At 47.7% G+C, this 24627-nt stretch overlaps 1 protein-coding gene across 2 annotated transcripts in view; it reads right to left on the reverse strand.

Annotated features, from left to right (window-relative positions):
• The window catches only part of ift80 (intraflagellar transport 80 homolog (Chlamydomonas)), a 200710-nt gene that overhangs the window by 141226 nt on the left and 34857 nt on the right, over positions 1-24627 (reverse strand). For both annotated transcript variants that reach the window (XM_060905275.1, XM_060905274.1), the window contains one exon: positions 5045-5154. In XM_060905275.1, coding sequence (XP_060761258.1) covers positions 5045-5154 — 110 coding nt within the window. The remainder of the gene's footprint in view (positions 1-5044; positions 5155-24627) is intronic.

The raw sequence follows: 24627 nt of genomic DNA on the forward strand, positions 1-24627 counted from the left end.
TATATAGAAGAACTATCGAGGAGACGACGGGGACAACCTCGAACTTCAATCGTCATTTGGCAAGACTCCACCCAGAGAAGTAAGTGACACACTATGTTCACTGCTCTGTTGATAGCGGGACTTGCTTGCTGAGTGATGAACTAGCTAGTGTTAACCCTCTCATGTTATTTGCCCTGTTGATAGCGGGGCTTGTGTCGGACTCGACTCGGATCAGTAGTGGACTCAACTACAACACTGATATATATATATATATATATATATATATATATATATATATATATATATATATAAATAAAAGCCCCAACACTGGAGACTCCTTCCAAAAATGCTAAATAAACCTCTCTTTATCCAAAAACTTTAGCAAGACAGAGAAATGATAGGCTATTCAGAGTGAGAGAGATGTATGGGCAAGCTCAGGACAAAATAAAGAAGAGAAAGCTGTATAGAGACAGGAGAGGAGAGAGAGAGAGAAGTAGTTAGGAGGACATGCGCTGAAACAGCTGACACACTGGCCTGTCTGTTCTCTGTTACGTTAATTGCTTCAACTTTGAGTAATTGAAAACAGCACCATGGATTCGTTTCACAGTTGGCCACAGGGAACGGGAGTTGACCCCCACTTTTATGCTTCAGGACCCCATTTTCTCTCATGTTAAAGACTCGTATTAAATAATGCACTCAGGTCAGGTTAAAGTGCTGACTTATGGGCCCGGGTTCACAACCACACAAGTTACTTGGCATAAACACATACTAACGTAACACATAACAACTCGCTAGACTGCTGGATTCACTTAAAATTCATTGACCAAGAGTGTTTCTTGTATTGCAAGAAATTAGTACATTTTCAAGAAAAAAAGATCCACATCGAATGATTTGCACATTAATCAAGATTTGGTATAAATATGGTATAAATTTGAATTTCTTTCTTTGACGTTAGTCTATTTTTGTGACATTACCCACAATGCTGTTCAATGGTGGCCCCGGTGGGAATTGGCCCCTATTTCATCTCGACTTAAGTAGAGGAATGCAGCGGCGCTTTAGTCCTTTAATCAGTCCAGTTCTCAAGTCCTCATCTGTCCAGATCAGCTTTCACAGCTTCAACTTTCATGCTAATTTCACCGTTAGTGACATCTTGTAGCTTGCTAACTAGCTGAGTCGGGTCTCTGCTGTGACTGAGTTGTATAGGTTGTATTCAGTCACACGACTTTTACTTGCGAGTTTACTTCCGGTGAATGAAGTGGTGGTCAGGTGAACCGATTTGGCTAGTGAAACCGTTTCCGACTATTTTTGCAGTTTAGAGGCCAATGCACGGTCAAGAGCCCTTCAGAAAATTGCCCTTTGCGATAGGATAGATCCTTACACACTAGTAAAGAAAGATTTTTCCTATCAGTTGGGAAATTATCCATCCATTGAGTTCCCCGACATCTCAAACTACCTGGTGCTGCAGACATCGTTCTACACGGACAAACAGATGAAAACTTGGAAGCGCATAGAGGAGTACAACTTTTTATATGTGGCTGGGTTAAAATTCTGGGGATCAGGACACTACAAGATAAATCCTGTAACGTTTATGCCCAGGTAAGGAGGACTTTTTGGCCTTTTTGTACGCGTCTTGGTGATGTTTGCTAGGATGCTACAAGTTTTAGTATCAGGTATAAACAAACCACAGCTGCTTGAGTCTCAATCCTCCCTGCTCTTCTCTTCCAGGTAACTAACTCATTCACAAACGTCCACAGAAACCCCTTTAAAGACCTGGGTATTGGTGGAACAGCACAGAGAAGTTATCACGGCTCGCTGTAACTGCACAGCCGGGGAAGCAGTTTCATGCTGTTAACTTGTGAGCTCTGCTTCGGTCTTTCCGTGGAGCATCTTGATTATCTTATCTACCGAGTTCAGTGTAGGAGCCCAATCTACATCATCATCCTTGTAAAGATTGCTCGGACATCCTGATAAATAAAACAAAAACATGTGCGCTGGTTTACAATATGGTGACCACGATCAAACAGTAAACCAAAACACATGAGGACTGAAGCGTCTCCTGAACTTCTAAACATCACGAAATAACGGAAAATGGCAAGAAAAGTCAGTGATTTGCGAATCCAAACGAAATAAATCAGAGGAATTTACAAACCTTTCACAAAGTGATCACTGCAAACTCGAGTGTTTTTTGACTCGGCTCCCTTTGCTCTTCCACCCTTTATCACTTCACAGAGAATCCGGAAGAAACTTTTATCAGTTTCACGTTTTTTTTTTTTATTCGAACAGCGCAAAACAACACAAGCAAGTGTAGGGCATTTTAACGACTAGCAAGGCATCCCAGCGATAGTAACACTTTGTGAACAGTGAGCTCAGCTGACCACCACTTCATGTCTTGTATATCTAATGAGACGGACGTGACGTCATATGCAACCCACCTTGTACCAGGTGTATGAGGTGAATGGCTAATGTGAGCTAGCTTGGTGCTAAACGACAGGGTGCAGAACACGTATCTTATTCACTTGTCAGATAACAAATTACAGCTTGGATAATCTGACAAGCACACACAATGTTAACTCTTGTTGCACTTTTAGTACAAATAAAATGAATGAGGTTTAACAAGACTTTCGAAAGCTCTAATCTCTAGGTTTCTAAACTCTCACGCTCTTGAGTTGATGTGTATATTATGGTGGTATGGTGTATCTATCCTGCTTCTACTGTTTAATGGCTTTCCCCAGGCTGAGGTGAGTCAGGGAGCAGGGGTCACAGGGTCACACTTGGGGTCACGAGGTCACGCTTCTACAAACTGACAGCTGTTGCTCGGGGAGGGCCGGACTGAGAGATCAGTCTAAACCCCTTGGCCTGTTTACTCAAGATCCCTGCTGCAGTTCAGCGCCCAGTACAACAATAAACACACAGACGTTGCACCATCGAGCCATTAAACTGCTGACAAGGGTGCACACACACGCACAACTCATTAAATCGGGTTTAAGAATAGCTACATTGGTAAACGAGAGGAATAAAAAACACTTGCATCATACTTGCAACATGTATAGCTGTGACTGTGTTATAATGCCAAATCTAACACACTCTGGTTTGGATAATTAATTTAGTATTAGCTTGTTCACATAAGAAATAAATTAAACAGCTTGGAGATCAACTCTAAGGGCAGTGTTTAATTAACAGTTATTCCATGAAATCGAGTTGTACATGAGCTGATAGCCGACGAGGCATGTAGCACCGAGTTGGCTATAAGCCATGTACAACAAGCTTGAATGGAATAACTGTTATATTCCATCCAGATTCACTGGATTTTGAGAAAACGGACCATTTTTATTTATTTTTTGCAAATTCGATAAATAAAAACTTTATCCAAAATGTCTGACAAAATCATTTCCGCTTAGGCGGACTTCTTAAAAACCTATCGATGGTTGCACGAATTGACTTTAGTGGTGGTGTTGGGTTTTTTTGTAGATAGTACTGTCTTGCTGTCGTGCCGAGGTATAGAATAGCTTTAGACATTTATTTATTTCTTCCTTGGACATTTCAATTCTGTAATTTTCAAACTTCTTTGAGCTTTTGAACCAGTCTAAAAATTTTTAACAATTTTTAATGCTTAAAGATGAAGAATGTAAACAAACCGGCAAAATGACAGGAGCCATTTGTGAAAAATACTATAATAATAATAATAATAATAATAATTCTTGAAAAATAAAAAAAAAGATACGTTCTTAGCATCAAATGCTTTCGTTCCATATTTTGTTGCTTTTTTTTGTATTTTTTGGGGTTTTGTTTACGAGTAGAGTTTTTATTTCATCCTCGGTTGGTTCAGCAACACGCGCCGCCATTTTGTTTTTCTCTACTCATGGTATACGAGCTGATAGCCTAGTAGTAGAGTAGCCAATCAGAATGTGGATAGAATAATACTATTTAACTTTAATACGAAGCTCTTCTCTAGTTTCATATTGGTTGTATCATTTTATCATGTTGTGACATTTTATGAGCATTTATTTATTTATAATTTTCTTAACTAGAATTCACCATTTTACCCAATTAAATATTACCTTTTTTGATTACTTATTTCTTTTTCTTTTTTTAATTAGCCTGTTTTTCTTTAAAAAACACTTAGAGCTGTATCTTCTTGTATATTCACATGTCTAAATGACTATGAAATTAGATTTATGTAAGTATATGCACTTTACCTGAACATGCATATTAATGCAAGGCATTTGAATTCAACTAATTATTATGCTAACTAAAATATTAAACAATAAACCTGAGCAAAAAATATTGGCACATGATTCCAAAATTATTGATTCTATGTAAATAAATGATAGTAACAGAAATTTAACTATGATATGAGCTTTGATGAGAAGCATTCAAGTCTGTGTACAGTCTCTGTGTGTATGTGTGTGTGTCTGCGCGTGTGTTTTTTTTCCACTCGGTGTTGACAGCTTCACACAATCTGACTGTTAAATGTTTTGGGGTTTCTGCTCAACCCATAATGCTGCTGAAATTCTTTTTGACTTTCTATAATTGTTTTGATGTCAAGTTTGAAGTTTCCGCTTGTACGTGCTTTGTGAAAAAAAATAAATAGCCGCAATAGCAACGTGATTTAATTACAGACATGAACGTACTGCTGAAGAACTTGAACTCATGCTTGGTGATGGACATTTTGATATTCTGTTTTATAAAGACTTTTTTTGGGGGAGAAAAAAAAGCACCTCATGACGACACATAAAATCTTAACTTTTGACAGAACATAACAACGTAACTGTTATAGACGCACCAGCCAAGACGGTCTGAGCAAGGCTTTAGCTATTTATGCTGATGTTAGGAGAGATGGAGGAGAAAGTAATGGCACTTGTCAAGGGAAATCGTGTTTGATACAGGGATAAAAATCTATAAGGGCAGCTGATGGTGAGCCTCGGCTCGGTTCACTGTTGCATGTGCATTACTGAGATTACTGATACACATATACATAATGCATAACAATGCGATTTGTGTTGGAAGCCAAAAAAAAAGTGAACCTGTCAACGCAGCAGTTTCTTGCTACCCTTTGGTGCATTACCTGCAGAGATTTGGAGCTCGGCTGCAGAGGTTTGATGATGAGCTGCTTGCCAAATGTGTAAAGTATCCTGTCTGAGTCTGGACCCCAAGCCACAGAGTACACAGGACATCCTGTATGAGGCACAGAGGAGAGGAGAGAAGATGTTCAGAAAGACAAAGTGATTCATCTTTTTGGATATCAGAGAGCACAGGACACAACAGCACAGCACAACGGTTGGCTGTTTCAGCTGATGAGTTAGCGACTTGTGTCCAAAAGTTACGTCAATATTTCCAAACGGAAAAGCCCTTGTACAGTATTCAGAGTCGGCTTACGCAGGTGCCTAAGTTGCCCTTCTGAGGGTCCTGTTCAGATTATGCAAATCACAACATCTCTGAGGTTGCCAGATCTCTCTTGATTTGATGCTGCTTTTTTCCAATAATAACACAAGCACTGGACTTTAAACCAGAGGAAAAAAATCAGGGATAGAAAATGTGGACTGAAAAACGAATTAAGCATTTTGTTTTGCTGTCAAATGTAATATGATGTAACATAAAAGTAACTGACGATTCTAAATAAATAAATAAATAAATATATGCAATTATATACAAATGAGGACATGGCAAGCATTGTATGGTGACAAAATATGATGGCACAAACAGTCCTGATAATTATAAGCTGTTATCTGAGAGCATACAGAATAGCACTTGATCCAGTACATTTAAATAATATTGGCTGGCGTTGAGTGGTATATCAGATATATTCCATTCAGCTAGCATGATATTGAACAAGTCGAAGATGAGTAGCTGAATGAAATATATCTGATATACCACGAAAAAAAGCCAGCCAATATTATTGTTATGATTATTATTATTATTATTATTTTTTATTATACCTACACACTCTCTTCATATCAGCATTCTCAAAAGCCAACGCGAGCTTAGCTGTGACTTGGTGCTGTTAACATGGCAGTCCAGTTGCCTTCTAGCCGGTGTAACATTCAGCAGTAGCGTTAGCGAAGGGCAATGCTAGCTTATCCGTGACTCAGTGCTGTTAGCGTGGCCGTCCAGTTACCTTCTAGCCGGTGTAGTGTTAACGAAGGCCAATGTTAGCACAGTCAAGCCAAATATTATTATTATTTTCCCTGTGTAATTTACTTAGTTACGAGCCCCGTGGCTGACGAGGGCCTTTCTGTGTGGAGTTTGCATGTTCTCCCCGTGTCCGCGTGGGTTTCCTCCGGGTGCTCCGGTTTCCCCCACAGTCCAAAGACATGCAGGTTAGGTTAACTGGTGACTCTAAATTGACCGTAGGTGTGAATGTGAGTGTGAATGGTTGTCTGTGTCTATGTGTCAGCCCTGTGAAGACCTGGCGACTTGTCCAGGGTGTACCCCGCCTTTCGCCCATAGTCAGCTGGGATAGGCTCCAGCTTGCCTGCAACCCTGTAGAACAGGATAAAGTGGCTAGAGCTAATGAGATGAGATGAACCTCGTGGCCATGTTTGTTTACAAACTGTCACAGTCGCTCGCTAGTGTGGAAGTTTTACATCAACGATGTGTCTCTTTTCCAGTTTTTCGATGTCCATTGGTATGTTTTTCTCTTGTAAACATGCATGAAGAATATATAATGAAGTTTTGGTAGCCTTTCGGGGGTTCAACGTATCTTCGATTTCAGTTTATTTATTTAATGTTTAAACCTAGCACTGGATTAGCCTCGTCTTCTCTCTTTCCTGGGTGACAAAGAAATTATTCTGCGTGTGCGGGCCAGAAAAGTTTTGTCATTGGATCTTTGCATGAGCTCCGATGTGTGACGTCATGTTGTCTTGACAACAAGTAATATAACAACAATATTGCATGCTCATTCTCCATTGGGGAGAGTGGCGTAACACATGAAGGATAAGTGATATGATAACAATACTGCATGCTATCAATAAACCCACTAGAAGGGAATAGAATACATGTTTTTATCCCATGGAAAAATTGCCCTGTATGTATAATAATGTATTATATTGCATTTTTTAATGTCATACTCTGACAGGTAATTGTGGTCATGAAATCAATGGACATTTTTAATATTGTTGAATCGATCAAATTACAGCATTGTTTTTCTTAATTCAATACACACACCTGGAAAGAAAAGCTGCTCATGGTTTGAAGGAGAAGCTGACTGAGCACTCAGCTGCTACTCTTACAGCCTAGTTTTGGTGTTTAAAATCCGTAAAAAAGCCTAGTTTGGGTGTTTTTATCTGTAAAAAAAGTTAAATTTAAAAAAAGAAAAAAAATTCATCCCCTCAACAGTATGACTAAAAAGCATAACGGGACAGGACACTGCTTGAGCCATCCTTTGTAACTTTTGTTTTATTTAATTCGGTTTTACAGCAGACGATAGGAGGCACTGACAAAAAAAAGAGCTCTTTTATACAAAACCCTAAAATGTGTGCCGTTTCGAGCCGCTGCACACGGCTGTACCCTGGAGGAATGCAAAGAGCAAAGCAATACTGCACACATCAGAGCACACCACATGAAGAGAGGCAGCTAAGCAAGAGAAACCTGGCTGGAACAAGGCATGTGCACGTGTGTAAGAGAGAGAAAGAGAGAGTCTGACATTTAACCCTGCCCCAGGTGCTTGTGGTTTCTCGCAAATGCCAAGAGGTCACATGGTCTTGGGCTGACAGAAGGCAACGGGAGCAGAGTGTGATGAGTTCCCGCTGCTCTCCCTCTGCACACCTCCTCTTAACAACCCCCCCACCACCACCTTCCCTCTCTCTCTACTCCCAGATGGGTCAGGGTTACATCATCACTCCTCCAAACTTAACAATGGCCCCCAGCTGTACCTGAGACTCCTCCCACAGAGAATGAGAGAGGGAGCAAAGAAGAAAGAACAGACTGAAAAAAGAACAGACTGTACACCGTGGGGGGGGGGGGAGACAGAGAGAGAGGATTTATGAGAGACACAGCAAGAGAGAGACGCACACACACCTAGACAGACAGGGACAGATAGAGATAAACACACAGACAGAGAGCCATATACACACAAACACACAGAAACAGAGAGTTACACAGAGAGACAGAGAGATACACACAAAGAGAGACACAAGAACACAGAGACAGAGACACACAAAGAGACAAACACACAGACACAGAGAAACAGAGAGAAGCACCCAGCAAGTCAGAGAGAGAGAGAGAGAGAGAGAGAGAGAGAGAGAGAGGACAAAACACAAACACAGAGAGAGACACGGAGATGCAGAGAGAGAGACAGAGACACACAGAGATGCAGAGAGAGAGAGAAACAGAGGGGGGGAGACAAAGCACAAACCCAGAGAGAGACACAGAGATGCAGAGAGAGAGAGAGAGAGAGACAGACAGACAGAGAGACACAGAGATAGAGAGATGGAGATGCAGAGAGAGAACGTGAGAGAGAGAGAGAGAGAGACACACACAGCGATGCAGGGGGGGACAAAACACAAACACAGAGAGAGACACAGAGATGCAGAAAGAGAGAGATGGAGATGCAGAGAGAGAGAGAGAGAGAGAGAGAGAGAGAAACAGAGGGGGGGAGACAAAGCACAAACCCAGAGAGAGACACAGAGATGCAGAGAGAGAGAGAGACACACACACACACACACAGATGCAGAGAGAGAGAGACAGACAGAGAGGGAGAGAGACAAAGCACAAACACAGAGAGAGAGAGATGCAGAGAGAGAGACAGAGACAGACAGACAGAGAGACACAGAGATAGAGAGACGGAAATGCAGAGAGAGAGTGTGAGAGAAAGAGAGAGAGAGAGAGAGAGAGAGACAGCGATGCGGGGGGGACAAAACACAAACACAGAGAGAGACACGGAGATGCAGAAAGAGAGAGATGGAGATGCAGAGAGAGAGAGAGAGAGAGAGAGAGAGAGACAGACAGGGAGACAAAACACAAACACAGAGAGAGACACAGAGATGCAGAGAGAGAGAGAGAGACACGACACGGAGATGCAGAGAGAGAGACACTGAGGTGCAGAGAGAGACAGACAGACAGACAGATGGGGAGACAAAACAAACACAGAGAGAAACACAGAGATGCAGAGAGAGACAGAGAGAGAGAGAGACAGCGATGCAGAGGGGGGGACAAAACAAACACAGAGAGAGACATGGAGATGCAGAAAGAGAGAGATGGAGATGCAGAGACAGAGAGACAGGGAGACAAAACACAAACAGAGAGAGACAGAGATGCAGAGAGAGAGAGAGAGAGAGAGAGACACACTGAGGTGCAGAGAGAGAGAGAGAGAGAGAGAGACAGACAGACAGACAGACAGATGGGGGAGACAAAACAAACACGGAGAGAAACAGAGATGCAGAGAGAGACAACACACAAACACAGAGAGAGACAGAGAAGTAGAAAGGCTTTAACAGCAACATCATTTTAAGCCTTAACTATTAATGTGCATCATCTGTGTGCATCCTTTAGCTATGAGCCTTCTCACTGGGTCGATATGTGGAACAGAATAATACAATTTATTTCCAGAAGCTTCTCACGACATTAATAAGATAAAGTGCATTTAAGACTTTAATTCCCTGAGGAAACAATTAATAAGTAAACCATACGTGCTAAATTTATTGGTGTTGAATAAAATACTACTCCTTTGAAATTTCAGGATGCATTGATCTTTTCCTGACGTAGTATGAGTGTATGTTTTGGTACTCTTTAGCACCAACACTGATACCCAAATGAGTAACCTATTTACAACCCCAATTAACCATTTTCCATTTCTGGTTGAGAGCACGTCGTGCGCATTCTGGCTGCCACTTCTCACCGGAGCTTTTTTATTTTTTTTTTTATTTTTTATTTTTTTTAAATGTTTTATTAGTATTATTTATTTATTTATTCTTTCCTTTTTTATTTTTATTTTTTATTCATTTTTCTTTTTTCTGTGTGTTTGTGTAGTTTGATGTTTGTTTGAGTGTTTTTGTCCACCGGTTGTGGTGTAGCTCCGGACCCAGTTTTGGGCGTCGGTTCCCTCCAGGCGTTGGTTTGCTGTGGGTGATGCCTGTGCTCCCAGCTATGGACTGCAGTGAGTTCGTTGCTCATTTTAACATCGTGATTGTCCAGCGCTCTGTGCTTTAGTGCTTGGCGTGATGTTCCGAGCGATGTTGCTTGGTGGCGTCGCGACGGCTGTGCAGGCGGTTTGGGATGTACCAGCGCTCTGCATGGGGGTGCTTCTGTGCTCGCTTTGTGGATCCATGGCGTGGTGTTCGAACGATGTTGCTGGTGGCGTCACGGTGGCTGTGCTGGCGGTGTGGGACTTGTTTTCGTGCGCCTTTTGGTGGGACTGTGGCTGCTACACCACTGGAATGACATCCTGACCCCTATTTGGTGGACTTTTTTTTTCCTTCTGTCTATAATTGTAAAATGACCTTGGGTTTTTAGAAAGGCGCTATATAAGTTGAACTTATTATTATTATTATTATAACCCCAAATGAGAAAAAGTTGGGATGGAATTGAAGATGCAAATTAAAAAAAAGAAAAAAGAAAGCAGTTATTTCTAAATTAATTTTGACTTGTATTGCATTGCAGACAGTACGAACCCAAGATATTTCATGTTTTGTCTGGTCGACTTCATTCCATTTGTTATTAAACATCCATTCCTGTATTTCAGGCCTGCAACACATTCCATAAAAAGTTTGGATGGGGCAATTTAAGGCTAGTAATGAGGTAAAACAAATAATGATGTGATTTGAAACAGGTGATTATAATCATGATTTGGTACAAAATCATCCATCCATCCATCCATCCATCCATTATCCGTAATCACTTATCCTGTGCAGGGTCGCAGGCAAGCTGGAGCTTATCCCAGCTGACTGTGGGAAAGAGGCGGGGTACAAGTCACCAGATCATCACAGGGCTGACACACAGAGACAAACAACCATTCACACTCATACCTACAGTCAACTTAGAGCCACCGATTAACCTAACCCACAGTCTTTGGACTGTGAGTGAAACCCGGAGCACCCGGAGGAAACCCACGCAGACACGGGGAGAACATGCAAATTCCACACAGAAAGACCCCCACTGGCCACGAACCCAGAACCTTCTTGCTGTGAGGCAACAGTGCTAACCACTACACCACCGTGCCACCTGGTATAAAATCAGTATCCAGGAAAGGCCTAGTCTTTGAGGAGCAAAGATGGGCCGAGGATCTCCAGTTTGTCAACAAATCCATGAGAAAATTATTGAAATGTTTGAAAACATTGTTCTGTAAAGAAAAATATGAAGGGATTTGGATACTTTATTCTCTGCAGTACATAATATTAAACAACTCAAGGAATCTGGAGGAATTTTGGTGTGTAAAAGGGCAAGGGCTCAAGCCTAAACTGAACACCTGTGATTTCTGATCCCTCAGACGGCACTGCATCAAGAATCATCATTCATCTATAGCTGATATAACCACATGGGTTTGGGATTACCTTGGCAAACCTTTGTAAAGTACCACAATATGGAGTTACATCCACAAATGCCAGTTAAAACTTTACTGTGTCCAAAACCCAGGGTCTGTCATGATATGGTATGGTAAAGGTAACTAAAGCCTCACTCACAACCTGCCGTAAGTGTTTTGGACACGCACGGGTCGCAGGGTTTGGTAGCTTGTAGCCGTGCCACAGGGTCGCGGTGAACCCAGGGGAAAGTTTGGAGGAAGAGTACGGACAAAGTACTTGTCAAGTACAGGTTGCACACCTGACTTCCTCGAGGCATGGGAAAAATTGTGCCATTAGCCCGTGGAAAGCGTATATCTGACGCACGTGATCAGTGCGTGTTCAGTGAGTGTGGAGTGTGTGAGACTTGCATTTTACCAGTTTCCTGCGCTACAAGTTCAGGCTGCACTTGTGAAGCGTGTGTGATGCATGTGATTAGCATGTTACAATCACTCATAACTTGCATGTGATGCAAGCCAGGAGTGGGTATAAAACCAGCGCGTCTGCAGCATTCTGCATCTGTCTTTCGACTGAAGAACATTGGATATTTTGTGGGGAAATTTTAAAAATTTTCAGTTTAAAGTTTAGAAAATGGGACCCAAGAAGAAGTGAGCAAAAGTGAGGTAGTTGTCTTCCCTTCTACAATGCTACACGCTACATGATTGGTTCCTTGGTTCCTCCCCAATATATATACCAGAGTCTTGCCCCTCGTGTCATGTGCAGGTTGTGTGCGCTGCGTGCACGCCACACATAGGGGTAGAAAGTGAAATGTGCTTCTGTCTTGCGGGCCACACAAATAGCAAGTGTGGAATACTTGTGTAGTACTTCTGAGGCACATCACTCATACGTCTTACTGTCATCGCAAACAGCCCCTACTAGCCGTGCTGCCAACTTGGTTCAGGCGTACAAAAGGAGTACGGGTCTTGTACGTAGTGTATGCGCTCTTGATTTGTCGCAAGACCCATAGAATTTGCATGTGTAGGACCAAAAGTCTCCACGGGCAGTCTGCGACCTTCTACAGCGCTGAACACACACAAGTGTCGCGTAAGTCTCAAGCACGGTTTTGCCAAATTTTTTACTGTAGACCGCCCATAGCAGCCCATATGGCGGGTTGTGAGTGAGGCTTTACACTTCTGTGATAGCAGCATTAATTAATTGAGATTTTGGAGCAACACGTGCTGCCTTCAAGATATGTTTTCCAGGGATATTTCAACAAAACAATGCAAAACCACATTCTGCACACATTACAAAGGTGTGGCAGCAGGGGCGTGGTCAAGCATCAGTCTGTGACCGGAGGGCGGAGTCAGGGAAGGTAAGTGGCAGAATCACTGCACTTGATGTCAGTTAACGTGTGTTTGTGTGTCTTCCCCAGTGACCACGCCATATATAAGGAGAGAGAGAGCAGAGGAAGAGAGCTCTCTCCCTAACCAGACGACTTGTGTGTGCGCGTGCGTGGCTGGGAGAGTGAATATTACACTGAAAAGTGTTGTAGTTTGAAATGCTGCAGGAAGGAATATCAACATTATAAAATGGTAAATGCTTTACTGTCCCAACTTTTTTCAATGTGTTGAAAGAATCAAAATTCAAATGCATTTATTAAATGCACCCACCCGTCCGAATTGCAACAGTGGTGCCGAAACCCAGGATCAGAGCAGCCCCATGGAGTCCTCCCCCTTCGCAGACCTGGTCCACGCCCTCACCACGGCCCAGCAGAGCCAGCACCAGGCGCTAGTCGCCCTCCGGAAGGAGCAGGAGCAAAGGTTCGAGGCCCTGGTGCTGGCGCAGCAGGAAGATCGTCAGGCGTTCCGGCACCTCCTCGCGTTGGCGGGATCCACCACCTCCACCGCCGCGGGCCCTCCCCACCTCACCCTAACGAAGATGGGCCCACATGACGACCCCGAGGCCTTCCTCACGCTCTTTGAGCAGGCAGCAGAGGCCTCGGGCAGGCTGGTGGAACAGCGCGTGGCGTGCCTCCTCTCCCTGCTAACGGGCGAGGTGCAGCTGGCCGCGCTACAGCTCCCCACTGACAGCTGGCTGGTCTACGCAGACCTCCGCCGGGCCATCCTCCAGCGTGTGGGGCACACCCCTGAACAACACCGACAGCGCTTCCGCGCTCTGCGCCTGGAAGAAATCGGCCGGCTGTTCGCGTTTGGCCAGCAACTCCGGGACGCCTGCTGGCGGTGGCTGAGGGCTGACAACCGCGACACTGCGGGAATCATCGATCTGGTGGTACTGGAACAGTTCATCGCCCGACTACCCGAAGTGACCGCGGAGTGGGTCCAGTGCCATCGCCCGGCATCGCTGGATCAGGCCATCGAGCTGGCAGAGGACCATTTGGTGGCTGTTCCGATGGCAGGACAGCAGATCTCCTCTTCTCCCCTCTCTCTCTCCCCCCCTCCCCTTCTGTGTCTCGTCCTCACCCCATTCCCCCACCGCGGGGGCCGGCTCCACCCCAGCCGGCCCGCCGCACCTGCAGTGCCCTCCCGTTTCCCGCTTCTGTGTCTGTCTCTTCCCCCCCTCAGATGAGTGAGCCCCAGAGCGCCGGTGCAGAGAGAAAGCCCGGGCCGTTTTGCTGGCGCTGCGGGGAGCCGGGGCACCTCCAGCAGTAGTGCTCGGCAATGGAGGTGGGCGCGGTGGTCCGGATCCCTGATGCGCCAGGGAGCTGCCCTCAATCGGGCCGGAGCGTATTGCATACCAGTGAATGTCCAAGGGGACACGTATCAGGTATTTGTGGATTCTGGCTGTACAGTAATTAGACCTCAATCCACCAAAGCCTGGTGCAAGATGAGGCATTGGGGGGAGCACAATTGGTGAAGGTGTTGTGTGTGCACGGGGATGTTCACAACTACCCTTTAGTGTCGGTCCACATTCTTTTTCAAGGGGAAAAATTTAGTGTAAAGGTGGCGGTTAATCCTCGCCTTACCCACTTAATAATTTTGGGGACTGATTGGCTGGGATTTCGGGAGTTAATGAGGCATTTAGTGAAGAGTGGGGCCTGCCATAGTTCAGCAGGGGGAGGTCCCGATGTGGCATTGGCGGGAGCAGCTGTCACAGAGCCGTCTACGTCATCTCTGCATCAGAGCGAGGAGCCGCAGGCTCCTCCTCCTTCTCTCGGGGAATTCCTCGCGGATTTCCCGTTAGAACAGTCGCGGGATGAGACTCTGCAGCATGCGTTTGACCAAGTGAGAGTAATCGATGGTCAAACGCTCCAGCCAAACGCCACCCCGTCCTTCCCCTATTTCTCCATTATGAGAGAGAGATTATACCGAGAGACGCAGGACACTCAGACTAAGGAGCCGATTACACAGCTTTTGATTCCAAAGAGCCGCCAGGAATTGGTATTCCAGGCGGCTCACTTTAATCCCATGGCTGGACACTTGGGGCAGGATAAGACACTAGCCCAAATAATGGCCCGGTTCTATTGGCCAGGGATTCACGGCGATGGCCATAGGTGGTGTACAGCATGCCGCGAATGCCAGTTAGTAAATCCAGCGGCCATTCCAAAAGCGCCTTTGCGCCCTCTGCCATTAATCGAGACCCCGTTTGAAAGAATTGGGATGGATCTCGTCGGGCCATTAGATTGGTCAACACGAGGGTATCGCTTTATTTTAGTTCTGGTGGACTATGCAACGCGATACCCGGAAGCAGTGCCTCTTCGCAATATCTCAGCACGCAGTATTGCGGAGGCGCTCTTCTGCGTCATCTCCCGAGTCAGAATCCCCAAAGAGATTCTGACTGATCAAGGCACCTCATTTATGTCACGCACTCTAAGCGAACTGTATGGGTTATTGGGAATTAAGCCGATCCGCACCAGCGTTTATCACCCACAAATGGACAGTTTAGTCGAACAGTTCAATCGCACACTCAAGAATATAATTAAAAAGTTTGTTCACGAGGACGCACGCAATTGGGATAAATGGCTCGAACCCCTGTTATTTGCAGTGCGAGAGGTCCCACAAGCCTCCACAGGGTTCTCCCCATTTGAATTATTATATGGGTGTAAGCCGCGCGGCATCCTAGATGTACTGCGAGAAAATTGGGAGGAGGGACCTTCCCCGAGCAAAAATGAAATTCAATACGTTATTAACCTGCGCACAAAACTCCACACACTCACACACCAAACCCAGGAGAATTTAAGGCAGGCTAAAGAACAGCAAACCCGCCTGTACGACAGGGGTACGCACCTTAGGGAGTTCGCACCGGGAGATAAAGTACTCGTACTGTTGCCCACATCAAGCTCCAAATTGATCGCCAAGTGGCAAGGACCCTTTGAGGTCACATGGCGAGTGGGGGACGTTGACTATGAGGTGAGGCGAACAGACAGGGGTGGGGCGCTACAGATTTACCACCTCAATCTGCTCAAACTCTGGAACGAGGAGGTCCCCGTTAGAGGTCTGCGCGGGTCGGATTTTTCAGTCCCGCTCCCGCCCGCATTGTGCAGTCCCGCTCCCGCCCGCGCCCGCAAAGAATTATGATTTTCAGTCCCGCTCCTGCCAGCGCCCACAAAAAATTATGATTTTCAGTCCCGCTCCCACCCGCGCCTGCCATATTTTGTCCCACTCCCGACCGCAAATCCCGCATGATGCAGACGTTCGCGTTATTTCTCAGGAAAGTTCTTGTCTTGACACAGCGTGATGGTGCGCCGCCCCCTACTTTGAATGGATTTGAGCATAAATATCTACAGCTCACGTTCACGTTTGTTATTATCTACCTTGTTTCTGAATTCAGCATGTAGTGTCTCTAATAATAATAATTAGTGCTGTCAAGCAATTAAAATATTTAATCGCGAATCGCACATTTTTATCACATGAGAAACCATTGTAATTCTCTGATCAGCATAAAAAAGTGAATGGGCTTGCTTTGTACCAATGGTGTGGTGTTTTTTTAACTTTTTTTATTGCAAAGCAGAGCTAGTAAGAGAAGTGAATTGATTTACTGCTTGAGTTAGTCTACAACTCTAATCAGAGAGACAGGTTACACAGTGATGGTAGGCTTGACTCAATGCTATCCCAGAAATCTGATTGGACAGCCAAATTTGCATATTACAGGAAGGATTTCTGGGATAGCATTAAGTCAAGCCTACCGTCACTGTGTAACCTGTCTCTCTGATTAGAGTTGTAGACTAACGCAAGCAGTAAATCACTTCACTCATGGCTCTCTTGCTAGCTGGGTGTGAACTGTGAGTCATTAGAGTGATCAAAGGATTTCCCGTTAGGGTGATCAATGGCAAATTTAAGATGCCATTCCTCACTCAATCTAGCAATCTGACTCTCTCTGCAAATTTAGGCATCTTAAAATGTTTTTATTAATGCCAAATAAAATATCCAGCACAAATTATATATAATAGTAAATTAATAATTTATAAATTTTATTTCAAACACGTTTTTAGTTAGCGGAACTGCAGCTTGTCACCGCTCCCGCCTGCGCCGCATATGTGCACTCCCGCTCCCGCCCGCGCGCGCATATGTGCACTTCCGGTCCCGTCCGCGCCCGCAATGAGCTTTCAAAATTTGTCCCACGCCGCACTGCTTTGCGGCGGGTCCCGCGAGTCCCGCGGGACTCCCGCAGGAGTGCAGGGCTCTAGTCCCCGTGGCGTTGGTGTCGGTGGTTCCGGAGAAGGTGGAGCTGGGGCCAGAGGTTCAAAAGGGAACATTGACATCGCGTACCTCTCCGGTCCCCTGTGGAGACCACCTCTCCCCGACCCAACTTACGGAGGTTGCCCAGTTGCAGACTGAATTTTCGGACATGTTCTCGCCCCTGCCCGGCCGCACCGGCCTCACTGAACACCACATCGAGACGCCGCCGGGGGTGGTAGTGCGCAGCCGCCCTTACAGGCTACCTGAACACAAGAAAAAAGTGGTTCGGGAAGAACTCGAGGCCATGCTCGAAATGGGCATCGTCGAGGAGTCCCACAGTGACTGGAGCAGCCCGGTGGTCTTGGTTCCCAAGGCTGGCGGGTCGGTCCGGTTCTGTGTAGACTATAGAAACGTCAACGCTGTGTCTAAATTCGATGCATACCTAATGCCTTGTATTGATGAGTTGCTGGATCGACTAGGTATGGTTCGCTTTTACTCGACACTGGATTTGACGAAGGGTTATTGGCAGATCCCCTTGACTCCACTATCCCGAGAAAAAACGGCCTTTTCCACACCGTTTGGCTTCCACCAATTTGTTACACTTCCTTTTGGGTTGTTTGGGGCGCCCACTACGTTCCAGTGGCTTATGGACAGGGTCCTCCGCCCCCACGCCACCTATGCGGCCGCGTACTTAGATTATATCATAATCTATAGTAATGACTGGCAGCGGCATTTAGAACACCTAAGGGCCATCTGTAGGTCGCTGAGGCGAGCGGGTCTCATGGCCAACCCGAAGAAGTGTGCGATTGGGCGGGTGGAAGTACAGTATCTGGGCTTCCACTTGGGCAATGGGCAGGTGCGTCCCCAAATTAACAAGACAACAGCGATTGCGGCCTGACTGAGGCCCAAGACCATAAAGGGGGTGAGACAGTTCCTGGAGCTGGCTGGCTACTATCGTAGGTTATACCTAATTATACCTAATTATTCGGACGTCACCAGCCCGCTGACTGATAAAAGGGGGCACCAGATCCGGTCCAGTGGACAGAGCAATGTCAGCGGGCTTTCTCGGAGGTGGAGGCTGCACTGTGTGGGGGGCCACTGTTACACTCCCCTGACTTTTCTCTCCCCTTTATGTTGCAGACGGATGCGTCGGACAGAGGGCTGGGGGCTGTTTTGTCCCAGGAGGTGGAGAGGGAGGACCATCCAGTGCTGTATATCAGCAGAAAGCTGTCGGTGCGTGAGGGGCGCTACAGCACCATCGAGAAAGAGTGCCTAGCCATCAAGTGGGCGGTCCTCGCCCTCCGCTACTACCTGCTGGGATGCCCTTTCACCCTCTGTTTGGACCATGCGCCCTTCCAGTGGCTCCACTGCATGAAGGATGCCAACGCGTGGATCACCCGTTGGTATCTGGCACTCCAGCCCTTTAACTTCAAGGTGATCCACAGGCCGGGGGCGCAGATGGTCGTGGCGGACTTCCTTTCCCGTCGGGGGGGGGGGGGGGAGTCGGCTGCAGGCCGGACGGGGTATGTGGCAGCAGGGGCGTGGTCAAGCGTCGGTCTGTGACCGGAGGGCGGAGTCAGGGAAGGTAAGTGGCAGAATCACTGCACCTGATGTCAGTTAACGTGTGTTTGTGTGTCTTCCCCAGTGACCACGCCCTATATAAGGAGAGAGAGCAGAGGAAGAGAGCTCTCTCCCCAACCAGACGACTTGTGTGTGCGCATGCGTGGCTGGGAGAGTGAATATTACACTGAAAAGTGCAAAATAAAGAGTTTTTGGGAACTCAGTTCTGGCCTGCCGTCCTTCTGTGCTCCACACACCCATCCGAATTGCAACAAAAGGCATGGCTGGGGAAGCCGAGGGTGCCTGTCCCCTCTGTTCTCAAGAGAATGTGTGGTGAATTTTTAGTGTTGTAGTTTGAAATGTTGCGGGAAGGAATATCAACATTATAAAGTGGTAAATGCTTTATTGTCCCAACTTTTTTCAATGTGTTGAAAGAATCAAAATTCAAATGCGTTTATTAAAAAAACCAAAAACATACATGTGGCAGCGGGGGCGTGGTCAAGCGCTGGTCTGTGACGGGGGGCGGAGTCAGGGAAGGTAAGTGGCAGAATCACTACACCTGAGAGCAATTAACCTGTGTTTGTGTGTCTTCCCAGTGACTGCGCCCTACTTAAGGAGGGAGAGCAAGAGCAGCGGGAGCTCATCCCCGACCAAGACGCCAGTCGTGTGTGTCTGTTTGAATTAAAGATTGTTAAACTGAAAAGTGTAGCAATAAATGCAGTATCAACCTGTACTCTGTCCTGCCGTCCTCTGTGCTCCACCCTTGTACGAGAACTGCTACAGTGGTGCTGAAATCCGGGACTGGAGCGCAGACGCCAAACTGCCCCATGGAGTCTTCCCCGTTCGCCGACCTGGTCCACGCCCTCGCCACGGCCCAGCAAAGCCAGCACCAGGCGCTAGTCACGCTCCGTAAGGAGCAGGAGCAGCGTTTCGAGGCCCTGGTGTTGGCCCAGCAAGAAGATCGACAGGCGTTCCGGCACCTCCTCGCATCGGCGGGGTCTACCGCCGCTCCCACCGTGGGCCCATCCCCCCTCACCCTGACAAAGATGGGCCCGCAGGATGACCCCGCGGCTTTCATCATGCGCTTTGAGCAAGTCGCGGAGACCTCGGGGTGGCCGATGGAGCAGCACGTGGCGCGCCTCCTCCCCCTGCTAACGGGAGAGGCGCAGCTGGCCACGCTACAGCTCCCCGCCGACCGTTGGCTGGCCTACACGGACCTTCGCCGGGCCGTCCTCCAGCATGTGGGGCGCACCTCCAAACAGCAGTGCCAGCGCTTCCGCGCTTTGCGCTTGGAGGAAGTCAGCCGGCCATTTGCGTTTGGCCAGCAACTCCGGGACGCCTGCTGGCGGGGGCTGAGGGCCAACAGCTGCGACGCCAAGGGGATCGTCGACCAGGTGGTGCTGGAGCAGTTCATAGCGCTCTTGCCAACAGGAACCGCGGAGTGGGTCCAGTGCCACCGCCCGGCGTTGCTGGATCAGGCCATCGAGCTGGCGGAGGACCATTTGGCGGCTGTTCCGGCGGCAGGACAGCAGACAGCCTCTTCTCTTCTCTCCTCTTCTGTCTCTCTCTCTCCCCCTCCTCCTGTGTCCCGTCCTCACCCCATTCCCCCACCGCAGAGGCGGGGGCTGGCACCACCCCAGCCGGCCCGCCGCACCCGCGGTGCCCTCCCGTTTCTCCCTTCTGTGTCTGTCTCTCCCCCCCCCTCAGGTGAGTGTGCCCCAGAACACTAGTGCAGAGAGGAAGCCCGGGCCTGTGTGCTGGCACTGCGGGGAGCCGGGCCACCTCCAACAGCAGTGCACGGCAATGGAGGTGGGCGCGGTGGTTCGGATCCCCGACGTGCCAGAAGCCACCCTCGATCGGGCCGGAGCGTATCGCATACCGGTGAGTATTCAAGGGGATACATATCAGGCGTTGGTGGATTCCAGGTGTAATCAAACCTCAATTCACCAAAGCCTGGTGCAAAACGAGGCATTGGAGGGAGCACAAGGGGTGAAGGTGTTGTGTGTGCACAGGGATGTTCACAACTACCCTTTGGTGTCGGTCCACATTTTTTTCCGAGGGGCAAAATTCATAGTAAAGGCGGCGGTTAATCCTCGCCTCACCCACTCGATAATTTTGGGGACTGATTGGACTGATTCGGGGAGTTGATGAGCCGTTTCGTGGAGAGTGGGTCCTGCCATACTTCAGCAGGGGGAGGTCCCGGTGTCACCTTGGCAGGAGCAGCTGTCACAGAGCCGTCTACGTCACCTCCGTGTCAGAGTGAGGAGCCGCAGGCTCCTCCTCTCTCTCTCGGGGAATCCCTTGTGGATTTCCCATTAGAACAGTCGCAAGATGAGACTCTGCGGCATGCGTTTGACCAAGTGAGAGTAATCGATGGTCAAACGCTCCTGCTGAACGCCACCCCGTCCTTCCCCTATTTCTCTATTATGAAGGATAGATTATACCGAGTGACGCAGGACACTCAGACGAAAGAGCAAGTCACGCAGCTTTTAATTCCAAAGAGCTGCCGGGAATTAGTATTCCAGGCGGCTCACTTTAATCCCATGGCTGGACACCTAGGGCAGGATAAGACACTAGCCCGAATAATGGCCCGATTCTATTGGCCAGGGATTCGCGGCGACGTTCGTAGGTGGTGTACGGCGTGCCGTGAATGCCAGTTAGTAAATCCAGCGGCCATTCCAAAAGCGCCTTTGCGCCCTCTACGATTAATCGAGACCCCTTTTGAAAGAGTTGGGATGGATCTCGTCGGGCCATTAGATCGGTCGACACGAGGGTATCGCTTTATTTTAGTTCTGGTGGACTATGCAACGCGATACCCGGAAGCAGTGCCTCTGCCCAATATCTCAGCACGCAGTATTGCGGAGGCGCTCTTCCGCGTTATCTCCCGAGTTGGAATCCCGAAAGAGATTCTGACTGATCAAGGCAACACGTTTATGTCACGGACACTGCGCGAACTGTATGGGTTATTGGGGATTAAGCCGAGCCGCACCAGCGTGTATCACCCACAAACGGATGGTTTAGTGGAACGGTTCAACTGCACCCTCAAGAATATAATTAAAAAATTTGTAAGTGAGAACGCACGTGATTGGGATAAGTGGCTCGAGCCCTTGCTGTTTTCAGTGCGAGAGGTCCCCCAAGCCTCCACGGGGTTCTCCCCGTTCAAATTATTATATGGCCGTAAGCCGCGCGGCATTCTAGATGTGCTGTGGGAAAATTGGGAGGAGGGACCTTCACAAAGCAAAAACGAAATTCAATACGTTATGGACCTGCGCGCAAAACTCCACACCCTCACCCACCTAACCCAGGAGAATTTGCGGCAGGCCCAAGAACGGCAAACCCGCCTGTACAACAAGGGTACGCGCCTTAGAGAGTTCACACCGGGAGATAAAGTACTCGTACTGTTGCCCACATCAAGCTCCAAATTGGTCGCCAAGTGGCAAGGGCCCTTTGAGGTCACACAGCAAGTTGGGGACGTCGACTACGAGGTGAGGCGAACGGACAGGGGTGGGGCACTACAGATTTACCACCTCAATCTGCTTAAACTCTGGAATGAGGAGGTCCCCTTGGCGTTGGTGTCGGTGGTTCCGGAGAAGGCGGAGCTGGGGCCGGAGGTCCAAAAAGGGGCATTGGCATCATGTATCCCTCCGGTCCCCTGTGGAGACCACCTCTCCCCGACCCAACTCACGGAGGTCGCCCAGTTGCAGACCGAGTTTTCGGATGTGTTCTCGCCCCTGCCCGGTCGCACTAACCTCATAGAGCACCACATAGAGACGCCCCCGGGGGTGGTAGTGCGTAGCCGCCCTTACAGGCTACCCGAACACAAAAAAAAGGTGGTTCGGGAAGAACTCGAGGCCATGCTCGAAATGGGCATCGTTGAGGAGTCCCACAGCGACTGGAGCAGCCCGGTGGTCTTGGTACCCAAGGCCGACGGGTCGGTCCGGTTCTGTGTGAACTATAGAAAAGTCAACGCGGTGTCTAAATTTGATGCGTACCCAATGCCTTGGATTGATGAGTTGCTCAATCGACTAGGCACGGCTCGCTTTTATTCGACACTGGATTTGACAAAGGGATACTGGCAGATCCCCTTGACTCCACTATCCCGAGAAAAAACAGCCTTTTTCACACTGTTCGGATTACACCAATTTGTTACACTTCCTTTTGGACTGTTTGGGGCGCACACTACGTTTCAGCGGCTGATGGACAGGGTCCTCCGCCCCCACGCCACTTATGCGGCCGCTTACCTAGATGACATCATCGTCTATAGTAATGACTGGCAGCGGCACCTCGAACATCTGAGGGCCGTCCTTAGGTCGCTGAGGCGAGCGGGTCTCACAGCCAACCCAAAGAAGTGTGCGATTGGGCGGGTGGAAGTACGGTATCTGGGCTTCCACTTGGGCAACGGGCAGGTGCGTCCCCAAATTAATAAGACGGCAGCAATTGCGGCCTGCCCGAGGCCCAAGACCAAAAAGAGGGTGAGACAGTTCCTGGGGCTGGCTGGCTATTACTGTAGGTTTATACCTAATTATTTGGACGTCACCAGCCCGCTGACTGACCTGACTAAAAAGGGGGCACCAGATCTGGTCCAGTGGATGGAGCAATGCCAGCGGGCTTTCTCTGAGGTAAAGGCTGCACTGTGTGGGGGGCCACTTTTACACTCCCCTGACTTCTCTCTCCCCTTTATGTTGCAGACAGATGCGTCGGACAGAGGGCTGGGGGCTGTTTTGTCCCAGGAGGTGGAGGGGGAGGACCGCCCAGTCTTGTACATCAGCAGGAAGCTGTCGGTGCGTGAGGGGCACTACAGCACCATAGAGAAAGAGTGCTTGGCGATCAAGTGGGCGGTCCTCGCCCTCCATTACTACCTGCTGGGACGCCCTTTCACCCTCTGCTCGGACCATGCGCCCCTCCAGTGGCTCCACCGCATGAAGGATGCCAACGCGCAGATCACCCGTTGGTATCTGGCACTCCAACCCTTTAATTTCAAGGAATTTCGAGGAAGCTCATCCCCGACCAAGACGCCAGTTGTGTGTGTGTCTGTTTGAATTAAAGATTGTTAAACTGAAAAGTGTAGCAATAAATGCTGTATCAACCTGTACTCTGTCCTGCCATCCTCTGTGCTCCACCCTTGTATGAGAACTGCTACAATACACAATAAAATTCATGAGGTAACATCAACAACATGCTGTTGGATTGTTTTGAGTGCAATACAGGTCAAAGATTATTTACGAATCAGTTTTCAGTTTTAATTTAAATTTCAACATACCGTCCCAACTTTCTCCGATTTGTCGTTGTAGTATCCTTGATATTATGAGGTTTAAACTGTATCTTTAAAGTGCTGATGACACGTTTTTGACATCTTTGGCGATGTTTTATAACATAAAAAGTAATTCCCGATGATCCATATATTAATTCACGAAGGCGCCTATTTTACAAGTTATGATAAAAAAACGCGGCTATTTGGGCAAATTTGACGGGGCTGCAGCACTCAGGAGATGAAAAAGGAGGAGGGGCTATATGACGTCAGCGAAAGAACCTTCCTCCTCACTTACCAGTTTATCATTATTAGTATTTTTATTATACATTATTATACATTATTATATATATATATATATATATATATATATATATATATATATATATATATATATATATATTGTAGTAATTTCCCTGTGGGTGGGTGGGTGGAGCACAGAGGACGGCAGGACAGAGATCAGGTGTAAACAAGGCTTTTTATTGCCACACTTTTCAGTCTAACAATATATGTCGGACGCACAGAGACACACACATCAGCGTCTCGTCCAGGGATGAGCTCCCTCCGCTCTCGCTCTCCCTCCTGATATAGGGCGCGGTCCCTGGGAAGACACACAAACACAGGTTAATTGCTCTCAGGTGTAGTGATTCTGCCACTTACCTTCCCTGACTCCGCCCTCCTGTCACAGACCAGCGCTTGACCACGCCCCCACTGCCACATACCCCCACCGCCCGACTCAGGCCGGGCGGCCGTCCGGCCTGCAGCCGACTCC

The sequence above is a fragment of the Neoarius graeffei genome, chromosome 23 (assembly GCF_027579695.1).
Source record: "Neoarius graeffei isolate fNeoGra1 chromosome 23, fNeoGra1.pri, whole genome shotgun sequence".
NCBI classification, from domain to species: Eukaryota; Metazoa; Chordata; class Actinopteri; order Siluriformes; family Ariidae; genus Neoarius; species Neoarius graeffei.